Source organism: Varroa jacobsoni, unplaced genomic scaffold (genome assembly GCF_002532875.2).
Source record: "Varroa jacobsoni isolate VJ856 unplaced genomic scaffold, vjacob_1.0 contig02743, whole genome shotgun sequence".
Classification (NCBI taxonomy): domain Eukaryota; kingdom Metazoa; phylum Arthropoda; class Arachnida; order Mesostigmata; family Varroidae; genus Varroa; species Varroa jacobsoni.
This window is the reverse complement of record NW_019214878.1, coordinates 30,047-44,122: the sequence shown is the minus strand read 5'-3', so window position 1 is coordinate 44,122 and position 14,076 is coordinate 30,047. Positions and strand designations below refer to the sequence as shown.

Below are 14,076 nucleotides of genomic sequence, written 5' to 3'. Positions count from 1 at the left end.
CCCTGCGAAGCTTTACCAACTATTCATACATGTGTATAGCATAGTACAATGAAGACTCTGTTATCATACAAGTTAAGCAACAAGTAATGGATCTAAGCTGCAGTCTCTTATTACTAATTGTTTTCTTGTTAAAATACTGGATACTTAAAACATCTCATGTCTTTCAAGGTGTCCTTTCGTAAATATTTATTATTAACACAAGTTAATATATTCAATAGGGAAATGTACGTCACGTTTTTAAGCAAATCATACGTCTCAGTGATATTGTAAACTGTGCTTGACCTCTTTAACTATTTCGGTTATTGCATAGTTATAAAGGCGTTTCTTCTCAAATCTTCGTATCTTTTTGAGTGACGTAACGGAAGGCACTCCCTATTTCTCTACATGAAAAGTTAGTGTCGCTTCTCATCGTACGAAGTTTCTACCGTCTTGCAGACGACATCGCTGTCCCTAGGACGCTTTCAGCATTGAGTGCAAACACATATAAATGTGCATCTGTTCGTGAACGCAGCAACGGCACCAAGAGCTAACAGGTGTTCGGTTCGTTTGCGTTTAGTTAAACGCGATAGAACGGCCCTATTCGGCTCACCTCAGGACCAACCAGTTACCTCCGCAAAAAGTGAGTGGCAAACAAACTAGTGTGACCTGACCATGCGAAAACGCACTTCCCTAAGCCAGCAGCCTCCACAGAAACGTAGCCCTGGGCCGGCCGTAAAGATTAGTGTACAGCCTGCACGAGAGGGTAGCCAGGTGACTCGAGGCTAAGTCGGTTGATCAGCTACAATGGGAAACAGGAAGCAACATACGACAAACGAAAATGCGGAAAACAAGCAGAACAGGTGAAGTAGTGAAATAAAGAATGAACGAAAAAGGAAACAGAAAGGTGCATAGGAGATAGATGCCGCATATCGATGACTGCTGCTGTTATTATCCTAGAACAATCGTCTCTCGTAGACCACTGCTGGAAAACGTTGCTGTGTTTTTTATTCGATTATTAACCCGCGTTCAGCTGTTCTGCCTTTATAGATCTCGACGTAGTAATGACGTTTCCGTCTCCTAAATGCCCTCAAAATACACAAAAAAATCTTTTCAGCCATACAAATATCAAGCAAATTACCAGCAGGACGTTCACTTTATGATAAAGGAATTTTCGCAAATACGTCTCTACAGCTACAGTGTGATACAATAATAAACAAAACTAGTATATACTACTCATATTAATGTTTAATTCAATCAACTAGAAAAGAATATGTGAAAATATGTATTATCTCAATTTGATCTTTGGATGATATTAAGGCACCCTTAAAGCGATTGTAGAAAGGGTCGCTTATTTGACATTTATGTTTACGTTTCAATATATAGGTCAGTAGCCTTGCACACAATTATTTTTCGATTAAATTATCATATTTCCCATTGAAAAGCTGTTATCTATTATTATATTATATTGTTAAATGAGAGACAATACGGTCGACTATGTAAATGATAATACTCCTTAAAGGATTTTATCTCTCAATAGCACAATAATTGATACGAAAATACCGTTCCTTATCTCATTAAATGGATAGTGATATACATGTTGATGGTGGAGCGATGCATTGCAAAATGATCAAAACAAAAACGAGGTAATAAATTACGGCAGCGACGGGCGCAATCATGGGGTATCGGCTTTGAGAACTAAAACGCTATCGTTCTTTCAAATTACTTGAACGTTTTCAACCATTTCCCCAACGAAAGCGCTCCAGTCAACTTAAGTCTAGGACATGTCCGATTAAAAGGTCTCTAAAATGAGACCCAGATAAACTAGGCCATCGTCGGTTTTAAATTCAACCAACGCTTCATATACTTACTAAATAGTCCAGTGTAATTCATCAAATATAAGCTATGATGAAATATTTAGAGTAAATTATTGCAATTATCGGGAAGTAAAAAATCCGCACATAAATTAGGACGTAGTTTCCGTCCCCCCGTGTGTGATAGATTTGCCCTCCAAAAGTTGCCCGCCTGCTCGTCGTCGAACGGTAGCACCACTATAGCATAGAGCATAGATCCTAGTTGTTATCGATTCTACCGTGATGTATGTGAGAAGCGAAGTTGTGTGGAACTGGTAAGTAAAATATAATAGTAATGAGCTTAATGGTTTGGGGTTTTCGACAACCAAGTAGGATGGAAATCCACTAACTAAGTGATGTATACCTGAATGGTCCTTTTGAAACTTAGTTTCGACCGTCCTTCGGTAGTTCTCGGTAAAAGGGTACTTAAAAAAATAAGATATAATCACAACGACGAAACACATGCATGCATACAATCGGATTAAACAGGCTACCATGCGCGTTACCTCAACAACTTATGTAATGCGTCACCACTAGCGACGCATAGCTTTCAGGCAGATTAATTCAAAGATGAGGGTCGGTTAGCCGTATTAGGCCGTATCTATCTGTCCTCTTTTTCACTTTTTCGCTCTTTTCTGCAAGAGCATGTTCGAGACGACGACTCTTGACACAAAAACCCATCCTTCTTATGCCTGGAGTTTCTAGGACTACGGAGAACAGAATTAGTACAATATTATTGCTGTGCCGACATTTGCTGTGCCGACTGCGTTCCCAGACTCGAGATCGTGTGCTATCGTCTCACACGTGTATCGAACTTAGTCTATGTCCTGTTGAATAAGTAGATGGATAGGAAACGATAAAAATATTCTGTTTGCTTTTTCTCATCTTCTTTTTTCTAAACACGAGCTGCGCCGCCTTCAACCTAACTATCGTTTCCACCTGTTCTCCGACGAATCGATTCAACAACGAACGTGATATTGCTACAACCTCTCTGCTTCCGGTGCCCCCCTCCCCCCCTGCTTCTTTGTTGGCTGTTACCGTTGGTAATGCTGGGGGTGGCGATCATGGTGACTATGATGTGGACGCAGTGATGAGCGCAGCGGAACAGCCGAGCCTCTGTCCTGAGTCAAACTGAGTGTGAGTTAGTCCTTCTTCCAAAGCTATGACAGTGGCCCCCACGGGCCAGTGGCTTTGGCAGTAGCGGTAGCTGTGATTTCCCTCGAGATACTCTCCCATGATTTCACCCGTCTACTCTCGCAGAACCCGAAGACCTTCACAAGCTCATTCACTCGCTACACTGCGCCTTTAGGCTTTCGTCCGCCTTCCCCTTGGGCCAACGGCGCCAGCATAGGGGAATTGTCTATCGTAGACTCTCCCAGTCCCCAGTTTAGTCTGAGACACAAGGGAGGCGTCATTGCCGCGACACAGTAACAACACAACCAGTAACCCGTAGAGAGTCGACTTCGGGGACGACAACGGGAAGGTTAGGGATCATTGATGTTATCATCATCAGCAAAGTCGAAGCAAGCGAGTAGCCTGCCTTGAGAAGAAGCGATACAAATAGTATTATCATCTTCATCATTACGACTGTTACTGACGGTATTCAGTCAGTGACTCGATCACCCGGTGAAATCTTACCGATGTCGGGTGCCTGTTATTTTATTGTTAAAAACTCACACGGGAGGGTGATTGTTCACACAGACGTAGATGAACATGATGACGGCTGGCGATGTAAATACATTTTGTATGCGTACGTATGAAGCTCTTGAGAAATCGCTTTTCACTGCAACGTGTTGCCGCTACACTCATTAATTGCCAATAAATTAGTGGTAATTGCCCGCAAAGATATTTATTCAGTTGACTCAGGATCCCTCCACAAAAAACTGACTGCTAAATCTGAAGTGTAATTAGCATACTATTGTAACTAATATATAATAATGTAATAGTAATATATAATCGTGTGTAACGAACAGACTAGTTTACCACAGATTATTGGTTGTATAGACACTAAAGTCAAGACTCAATTATGCCTGCATTGTCGTCTTGCAGACTCTTCAGGAGGTCCGATAGAAGTTGAGCAAAGAGGCACGTTTTCTACCACATATCGCCGCTCCGCTGTGGATCGTCACTTATCTTGTCAAGAAAGGTACCTGTGATTCCCTATAGGAGTATACTTGTTCCACTTTAACTCACGTTCTTCTAATTATAGAGACATTAACTAATAATTTCCTTCCTTGTGCTGGGCTTTTTTACTCTGTCATCGCAAAGATTTATCGCGCCGATGAAGATGTACGTGTTCTCACAAAATCTGGGTTTCGCCGCACGACATGGCCTTACACTTACAAATCCGAGATAGTCAGTATTGATATTATGTATGGTTCCTAAACTTGCCATCATTTAATCTGCGTACATTTTACTCCCTACTGAATCCTAAACTGATCTTCCGAATGGAATACGAATGCTTTGTGATCAGCTGGATGATCTGATGCAAGTCAATTATTCCGTAATCATTTGCAGATGGTTTCAAGTTTCCTACAGTCGATTGGACCTCCCCAGATGGTACCTCACCGCCGTTAGTAAACAATTTATGATCCTTTGTCCAAAAATTAGTGAGTCATTTGGATTTTCGCGCCACTAGATGATCGCTTCTGATGCACGTTTACTATGGGAAAAAGGGCAGGGCTTCTGCTATGCACAGATGAAATACCGGGTTTCACGATGAGATGAAATTTATGTACTAATATGCATTAATGTATAATGTGCCATTTTTCCCAATTGAAATAACAAAATATGAAACTAATTACGCAAATACTCTGCAGATGTTGCAGAATGTCTACGCAAATTCGACATTGAGTAAAGCTCAAGTAAGCAGATGCGTTTCTGAGTCTTTTACGGACGATCTTCACTTTCGAAGACCTTTGACAAGGATCACGGGCGAGAACGTGGATAGAATAAAACGACGTGTGCTTCGAGCTTTTCCATCTGACTGCTGGCTCCCAGCACGAAACGAGGTGTGGCTATACCCAAGTTCGAACCTAGACCACAACATGTCCCTAAACAACTCACTACGATCTAATCTAACCAAGCGTTGAATTACCATAAGAGATCTAACAGAAGAAATAGAAATCTCCATTAATTCATGTCCGGCCATTTTGAGCAATCGTTTGAGAGTCACGGAAATTACGGCAAACAATTGAATGTCCAGGAGATAAACACCCGCAAATAACTGTATCCAGTAAACCTGTTGGCACTTCTGGAGGAGCCAGGCTTGTTTAAACAAGTTATTATGAGGTACCAGACGCGGATATACAGCTATGATGGGAAGACCAAAATGCAATCTTCCCAGTATCGCTTCGAAAACGGGCCCCGCCCAAAGGAAGTCGCACGACCCAGATCGGAGAACAAAGTGGTCCTCACAGGATTTCTTTGTACCATCGGAGAATTGTTGCTCATGAGTTCATCAAGTAGTTTGAAGAAGATTGCGCAAGTCTGTGTGACGCAAGCGACCAGAACGGTGGCAGAAGTCCTGAGTGCCTCATCACGACAATGCACGGGCCCGTACTTCACTACTCGCACAGCAGTTTTTTGCCAAGAGTGCGATGCAAGTGTTTCCCCAACCTCCGTATTCAGCAGATCCTGCGACCCATTTTCTCGAGACTGAGGAAGGGTGGAAAGGGGAAGCGTTTCGAAGAAAGAATCGCTAACCCAACTGAGTGCGCAGACTATCCCCATGACCGGATTTGAAAAGTGTTTTGAGGTCTGGAGAGAACGGTCGCACAATTGTGTTGCATCCGGCAGTAACTAATTGGACGAAAACAACTTGCACTGGAATGAATAAATAAATACTTATCAGTCTGAAATAAAGGACTCACTCATTTTTGAACAAACGCTTATTAACATGTTTGTGTATTTTTAGCGGCTTCTCGCGACTTGTTAACATGGTAACACGCCCTAAGGATGGTACCATTTTGGACCTCGTTTTCCTTAACGATGAACGTTTGATGACAAGCATCGATGTACAATTCTTGGATAAAAAATAGTGCTACTTGATTACTCGCTTTTAAGCAATGATTTGTAAAATATAGTTTCTCACATGCAACGCCTGTACCTTTCAAAAGTCCACAACGAAACTATCACCGTGAATTTGAAATGGGAACGGGTCTTTTCTCACTACAACTTTGCCGAGAAGTACCATATATTCAAACAACTGCTTTAGTCCTCCCACCACTGATCCTAGTTCTTCACGTAAATGTATCATGGGCGCTACAAGTACGCTTCAAACAATTAACATGTTGATTTCGAATCGTCATCGACTATTACGGGAATTCATTCGTACATCCGTTGGGCCACGTAACCGTGCAGAAGACCTAACAGATATCAGCTCCTCAGAGTTTTCGAGTAAATGGCTAAATGTACACGGTGAAGTCGCTCCTCTGACATGTGGTAACGGTGTAGCTGTCGAGGATATTGATAAAGCCATTATCGTATTATTTTTCAAGATATGTACATACAGCCAAGCAAACGTGTCTACGCAGAGTAATGCATGCGTTAATTACACCCAATTTATTCCCGAGATCGGCGTTACAAAATTTTATAGGATTAGGCGCAAATACAGAATTACTCGAGAAGAAACACCATCGATCTTACTTTAGGCAGTCGCCTTTTTAGCTGTTTACAAATATTTGAAACAAATATTATAAAAATATTTTACGTTTGACAGATAGATTAAATTTCTACCTAAGATGACGACTACTGATTTGTTAATAGCTATTTGTTTGGCGCTTGACCCGCCCTATAGACGAAAAAGGCAATCCCAATTATAACATATAACCTCTTGTTGAGGTTTGAGAAAGTCGTAGTGATACTTAGTTATTTATTTTTTTTCTCGATGATTTCCGTATAGTTTAATGCCAATATGAGTTCCTGCTAGCAAACTAAATCGCCGTAGGCGTTCTATACTTGATTTTATAAACAATAATCTTGAACAGTATTTAAGGGAGAGATTATGGAACCAAAGGCGTTATGAGAAATGGTTATGATTCTACGAATAGTATGTGCAGAATTGTCTGAACACAAAAAATGATCCCTTCATTACACAAGGATTTTTCCTTCAAGAAAATTACACGCTTTTTTAGCTTATTTCATTACACAGTGATTCTTTATTGGCAAAGATGCTAGGTCTCTGATCTCAAGTGCTTGAACTCCCGATTAAGCGAGCTGAATTTACTGAGCTGGAAAATACAATATCCAGCCCCTGGGCAGTCTCAAAGAAAGCTAAGCAGTTTTCCTGGTTATTGTCGATACCCTGCTAGAAACTGTTACTGGTTGTCAAACAAAAACTTCCCCCTTCTTCCGTCTACCCACTAACGTATCAACCTTAAGCGTGAGTGACTTAAAGTTCTTAATGACACCGTTGTCGCGAGCGGTGTTGCCTTTACATTATAAAATCTTAGATGACTCAGAGGCCTGCTCAGCTAAAGGTATCTTGCATATATCGGGCTCCTTTTTCCCCCCCCCCCCGTTCCGCTGCCCTTGCGATCCTTCCTTGTCCTGCCAGCCCAAGTCGTTTTTCGGTTTTTCCTTTGCTAAGGTCTTTTCAGCTTGCCTTTTTTCTATCACTAAGCACCCGAACAGGCCATCCCATTTTTGAGAGTGGATGAAAGGAGCGAAGTGGTGTACTAACTCTTGATCGGCAAACGGTTACGCCCTCCTGCTTTTCTATTCGCCGTGGTTTGAATATGCGTTGTCGTTTCTGCCGTTGTTGTTGCCGTTTCCAACTAGATGCTGCTGTGGCTTCTGTAATGTAATGGGTTTTCTCTCGTCTCTTCTTTGTTGAGCTGTGGCTGCGACATTTTCTATTGTGCTTTCTTTTCGAACTTCGTCTTTCAATTCGTAATTTTCAACTTCCATCGCTAAAGGCAACCGTTATCCTTTCCCATAAAAGGAGAGGCCAATTTAAATAGTAGCTAATTTTTGTTTTAATTTAACACTCGGAACTATTCCCTCCACGTAATCAAGTCCTCGGAATAACCATAGCATTGAGCCTCTGCCTCCATTGGAAAGTTTAACCGGGGCTTCTCTAACAGATTTACGAGACAGCATGAGAATCACACAAGTAGTACCTTTTTTCATCCTGGTATTTATAGGCTCTCTGTATCCTAAAGTCCTGCATACCTGATCCTCCACAATAAGAATGCTACTACTGGTTGTTGTACGACTTCTGAAGCATTCGAGAAAGAACTGAATTTTCATGAATATTCGCTCGGGTGTTCAAGGGTGTTTTCGAGATTATACTGTCTATTACTACTAGACTCATTCAAATACGTTACATCGGTAGGCTTTTTTGACGTTTTGCACCTTCTGACCTTTTTTGCTGTCTAGGATCTTCACATTGTATGGAATCATTGGCCTACTATCAATTTAAAATCAAAATCGGGTAGGACTTTTTTTGTGATGCGTTCAAACGAGACCTCAACAACTCTACGAAAAGTTATTATATTATTAAAGAGATATCCAGAGAATACATTTTTACTAGCTCAGTTCAACTTCCGAATCGAAGCCATCATTGAAGACGATGGCATTTATTAGTAAACAAGACGTCTGTTCAAAGATCTGTCTATCAAAACGTGCAAAAAAATTATCCAAATGTCTGCTTTCATTCGGATGTCGATTATGAACTAAAGACATGCATTTGGTTCAAACTTACTCCGAACAGTGTATTCTCTCAATTGCTACTTAATTGTTTAAGTAACTGCCCGATAAGTCAAATAAGAATCACTGAGCTTTACAAAACATTTATTATATATAACAAAAATATAACTGTAGGAGTACCGCAAACAGCTAAGAAAATAGATAATCCCCTCACGTACATCTACAGAGGAAGATCATAGCAGTAGTTCACAATTCAGAAAAACATCAAAAGCAACAGGAAGTAGAATGCGGAAGAGTCATCGCTATTCATGGCTTGCACCGCATCTAATAGTTTGTTTTTCAACTGCCTAGGTTAGGTAAGCTGGAGTTTGGTAAGCAAGAAACGAACCCGTGGTTCAGACCTAAGCTCCATCCAGCCCTTCCATCTCTGACCACGGATCCTTCAGGTCTCATCCGTGGGGGCGGCACCGCAAGCCACCCGGTAGGTTGGACGAGGCCGCTCTGATTTGAAAGGTACGCAAACTCGCCCACCCTAGTTTTATCTGCTACTATACCATGCCTGATAGCACAAAACAATTGTACCTACAGCTGTCAGGACACACCAATGTTCACGTCATCGCTGCGCAAACCTGCGCGTCGCTCGAGGCCGCGCGTCTGCAATCCAACGAAAGAAGTTTCTGATCAATTTTCATGCAGCTCTTACAATGATTTCGTATTAAATCGGTAGGAGAAAAGACACGAATGTTGCTCAGGAAAATCGTGATGCACCCACCGCCTCAGTAGAGAAGCTCGATCTGACAGCTCTGCGACTAGCAGCAATGGGCGTACCCGACTGACAATCCAACTTCATTTATTCGCTTTCGCTTTCTGTGGGAAGGTAGCCTAATTTAAAGTGCGTGGTATATATTTCGAAACTAAAATTTTATAGGGCACGTTAACGTTACTAGCTTGTCGAAAAATCTATACAGAATAAGAATATCTTAATATTTATAGGAATATAGAAAAGTAGAGTGGGAAAAAACGTACACATGAAAAGAATCGCATGTGACTGCCAATTTATGGCAAAGCGCAAAGATATTTTTCCCATTTAAGGGGGTAACTCTATTGTGTTCGATGGTGCAGGACTTATTACCGCCCTACCAATTTGAAAGTTTGGCAAGGTACAAGTAAGAGTGCATTGCATTACTCCGAAATTGCCTTCGCTCTGACTCCTTAACATTCTCAACACGAGCAACACGGCCTTGCCTGCTGGTTCTCTTCCTGAGGGCCACTGGAGAACACCATAGAGTTAACGGATGTAGGTCGTTGTCTGCCATTAGCTATATTATAGTCGCTTCCGCCATACCTTTAATAAATTAATATAAACCAATCTTCATATAAACAGCTACTGTCAGCACAGTGCTTTGTGTATATTGGTCGACATGTGCACAGCTGGCAGTCGTAATTCGATGTTTGTATTTTTAGACCTACTAAACATTTTAAATTGTTGCAGACAACTATTCGTATATATATAATGTCTGTTTACGTCAAGTTCAGAGACCCCCTCAAATGGAAACTTGCTGCTCGCAACTGAATTAGTAAAGCCGAAAGACATATATTGTTCTTTTAAGGTGTGTATATTCAAATGTGGACAAACGCTATATTATTTAACACAAATGAGTAACGAAGCAGCATTTTGTAAATACCTTTTATTCGATGACTGAACAACAAGATTGCCCTTATAATATTCGTTAGGAAGTATCCGATAATGAATCCTGTACGCACACACTTATGAACCATATGGCCGAAGGGGCTTGACTAGTGGAAAAAACAAACCTACTTGTATTTGAGATACAAAAATCTATAAAGTATTTCGCTATAATAATAGTTTTTTTTTTTTTTTTTTTTAATTCTAAAAAGACCGCTGCTGATGAACTGATATAAAAAGTAAGAAATTCAGATTTGTTCGTAATTACGGAATGATCTCAGCCTAAGGATTCGACGACTGTGATTTTTAATTTTGCTTTCAGCTACATCTTTTTTTGCCCTCGCCATCTCGAAGCGTTATGCGCCTTCATTACGGCCTTAAAGTGCATACTATATAGATCTTACTTAACACATATTTTCGAATTGTATGTGCCTCGAGGGACACATAAGCAATTCACTGTTATACAGATATATTCAAGAACATATAACAACGTAATTCACCAACGTCATCGAAAGTAGTCAAATATGTGAACGAGCGTACCACAGTTTGATACACGGCCCTAGAATATTTGTGATCCCGCATGTAAGCTACTGTTTCAAGATATCAAAAATCAGGACAAATGCTGACCACCGATGCTAACTGGCTATAGCATAAAAAGCTAGAGTTTTTCTCATTTTGTGAAAACGCCGAATCCGTGTCATTCCGGAGGTGGACTCGATTTGCTTTGCGCTATTGGCTATGCTAGCCAGTACGCGATTGTCTTAGTCGGCGACTGGTAACTACGTAGTATTGTCAGGGGGTAAAATGGCTCGCTTTGGAATCAGAACGGTGGCTTCAAAAAGGCAACGAGGGTAAGGTGGGCAGAAAAGGCGCATGCTACGACGAAATCATTTTCAGCAACAGCATTGGCCGGCCAGGCGTGACGGGTCGATGGTGATTGGACCTGCTAGCTTCGCTTTTCAATGGCCGTCCAGCACGCAGTAAGCAATCTCGGCTCCAGCATTTTGCTCACGATGGACCCGGTAGCAAGTAATGTTCCTCATTAGGGCGTAGCACTTGAACGGTTCGCACTTAACGTAAAACATTAACGAATAAAGCGGTGACTATTTCCAGCGACAACGAGCAAAACATCGTTCACCCAGTGCCTTTGACCGGTTCCCCACAAAGAATAATTTATCGAATAGTCATAAAGTCATTCAATCAGCACTATCTAGGTCCACGTATGTGTGATTTCAACATAGCCCGCTTCATGTGATTAACGAAGCTATTTAAATAAATGTTGTTAAGTTAAAAAAGAAAAACGCAAACGATAGTTGACCTTCAGAGATCGTAAACACAATTCCCTACAGCATTAGACACGATTCTTTTAGGGTGTCAACATCACCGTTATATCGATCGTTCACATACAATAGGGTTATTTCTTTCAATGAGGAATTTCTTCGACTATGGTTTCTTTGACTAGAAAGTTTTATATAACCCAGTGTATGTAGACCATACGTTTTATATAAACTAGTTTATGTATGTAGGCCATACATGTGCTGTGTTTTGTTTTTGATTGAGGGTTTATCTTAAAGTTGTCAAAGCCGGCCATTATTTTCCCAATAACTCAGAAGGGTTTGTTCGTTTTTGTAAATTAAACTTAGTATATATTATTCTATATATATAATTAAACATATCTTAGTATATCTTATTCATAAACGAGTCACTTAACTAACTAAGTCGTAACGGAGAGGGGCGCGCCGTAGTTTGTCAACACAAACTTGGAAAAAGGTGTAGAATCCTGCCGATGTCAAATCTTCTCTGGTACATGGCAAACTTTTTACGACTGTCTGACATTCGCTGCGGAGCTGTAAAAGCCAATACAAGTGGTGTTAGTATTACCACGATGTTCCTAACGACCAGAGGCATAAAATATGTTCCTTCGAAAGCCATAAAGATCCAGCGGCCAATCGCGATGGCCCAAACGGTGATCGCTCTCAGCATATCCCAGTTTGTCCAAGACCTAACGAATTTATACCAGTCTGCTGCTGTTGTCGAATTTCGAAAAGGTTCTCCGTATCTGCCCCTGCCCAGTTCACTCGAACCCGAACCCGTGAACGAATCGATAGATGCGCGAAATGAGCCGGCAACAGATAATGCCTTTAAAGGGACGTTTGTATCAGTGACCAAAAATGCTACCTTAGCTAGAATATCAGTAGCGGATGCTATATTGCTTCTGTTCCTAAAAAAAAAAAACAAACAAAGTCAGCCGTTTATATAGGCGAGGTGATAATCTGAAAAGAAACCTCTTGTAATGCTGCTATGTCTTTTTAACAAAAGTTTTATTGGATAGACTACCTTGAATGTGGCCGTTATTTTTTAAACATTACACACGATGCACGACTCATCCCTGGGACATGACTTGTAAAGTATAGAAACAGCTGAAATAGTACTTGTTTTTTACTTTACTGTTTTACTAATAATTTTATATATGTCTAGGCAATCAATTTATTTATATAAATATACACTAGGGCATAGAGTTTTCCCCCCACTCTGACCACAGTAACGTCGAAATTCATGTTTCGTTTAGTTGCCCCACAGTTCATTCTATCAGGGAAAATTACCGGTTGTACTTAATGATGTGAGGCGCATAAGTAGAAGCTATGGATAGGAATTCATTCAGCGGTTTACGTCGAAATAAGCTATAGGTGATTCGTATGCGGGGCCTAATTATAAGCTAGAAACAGAACCCTATATGAAAAACAGGAATATGGACATAATTGAGTCCTTCTCAAGGACCACTTTGTGGTTGATAGCCTTAGGAGAAGTATAGTTGGGATCAAATGCAGCTTGTCTAGAAATCGTCGAATTAGCAGGTACCATTCCAGTGATCACAAAGTAGCCCGATCGATAGACGAATTAGAGCTCTCCATACGGAGCACACATATTAAGTTTTGCTTTTGCACTATCACAGTTACAGGGTCAGCGACGTATATATGGACAAAGTTGAACTATTTAGATACGCAGAACGCATCACATCACGGCTCGTTCGTACCGTTTCAATACTGTATAATGTGTGCTCCTATATTTTCAAAGCTTTTCCATCTCGGTCCTGCAAAACATTTGATAAACTATAAGCTCAATACTATCAAATAATAATCAGTAAGTTTCTTTTCTGTCTACGACTTAAACTCTTCTATTAAAAAGTGCCGTTTCTCGAATGCACGTTCATTTCATTATCCCCATACGGTGCGTGTTTCTATCGGCTTATTCGCTGAGCCCCTGCTTTGAACGGGGTTCAGGCCAACAACTGAACGGAATCACTCTCTGATTTCCAACGTCGGAAACGGTATTGCCCATTGCCGCTTTTGCAAGAAGGCCCCCGGATGCGACAGGTGTTTTGCCCTGACACCACCCTTGTTAACAACAGATCACAAACAACGAGGAAATAATTGAAATTATATAGCCGGGATACCTACAGGTGAAGGACAGAAGGGGAAAACTCGAGAAACAAGACAAAAAGGCTGCGTGGGGCAGAGCTATGAAGAGTCGGACATAAAGTGAGTGAGTATAGTGGAACAAATTTAGACACGATTTCAAAGGAAACCGAAGAACGACCCGACCCATGCAGAGTGGATGAACTATGGAAATCGTTCGCTGCTACAATTTCTAGATATAGGTCTTGCAAATGACTTACAACCCATATACTGTAGTGACATGAGTAACCCATAAAACATACCAGCACTAAGTATAGGCAGGCTTTCGAGAAGTGAACGATGCATACTTACATACCCTGTGCTTGTTGTTTGATTTTTATCACCTTTAATTAAGATCCTGATGATGTACCTAAATCCTTCCTCTGTGTAAAAGTTCATTTATGTGTATGTTTGTGTGAATAAAGGGTCATATTCCTTAACTTTTTTACAGTGA

At 40.9% G+C, this 14,076-nt stretch overlaps 1 protein-coding gene across 3 annotated transcripts; it reads left to right on the top strand.

Moving 5' to 3' along the window:
- Positions 1 to 506: 506 nt before the first annotated feature.
- LOC111272619 (uncharacterized) lies at positions 507 to 5,711 on the top strand. Of its 3 annotated transcripts, none has more exons than XR_002687621.2 (4): positions 507 to 619; positions 3,879 to 3,975; positions 4,347 to 4,438; positions 4,649 to 5,711. XR_002687621.2 is itself a non-coding variant. In XM_022854184.2 (4 exons), the coding sequence occupies exons 1-4, from the start codon at positions 818 to 820 to the stop codon at positions 4,919 to 4,921; spliced, it is 447 nt and encodes a 148-aa protein (XP_022709919.1). In that variant the 5' UTR covers positions 507 to 817; the 3' UTR covers positions 4,922 to 5,711. The 3 variants fall into 3 exon arrangements, 2 of the variants coding, with proteins under 2 accessions (XP_022709919.1, XP_086829477.1); XM_022854184.2 differs by having other exon boundaries at positions 507 to 839; positions 4,347 to 4,401; XM_086973351.1 differs by having other exon boundaries at positions 507 to 839.
- The last annotated feature ends 8,365 nt before the right edge of the window (positions 5,712 to 14,076 follow it).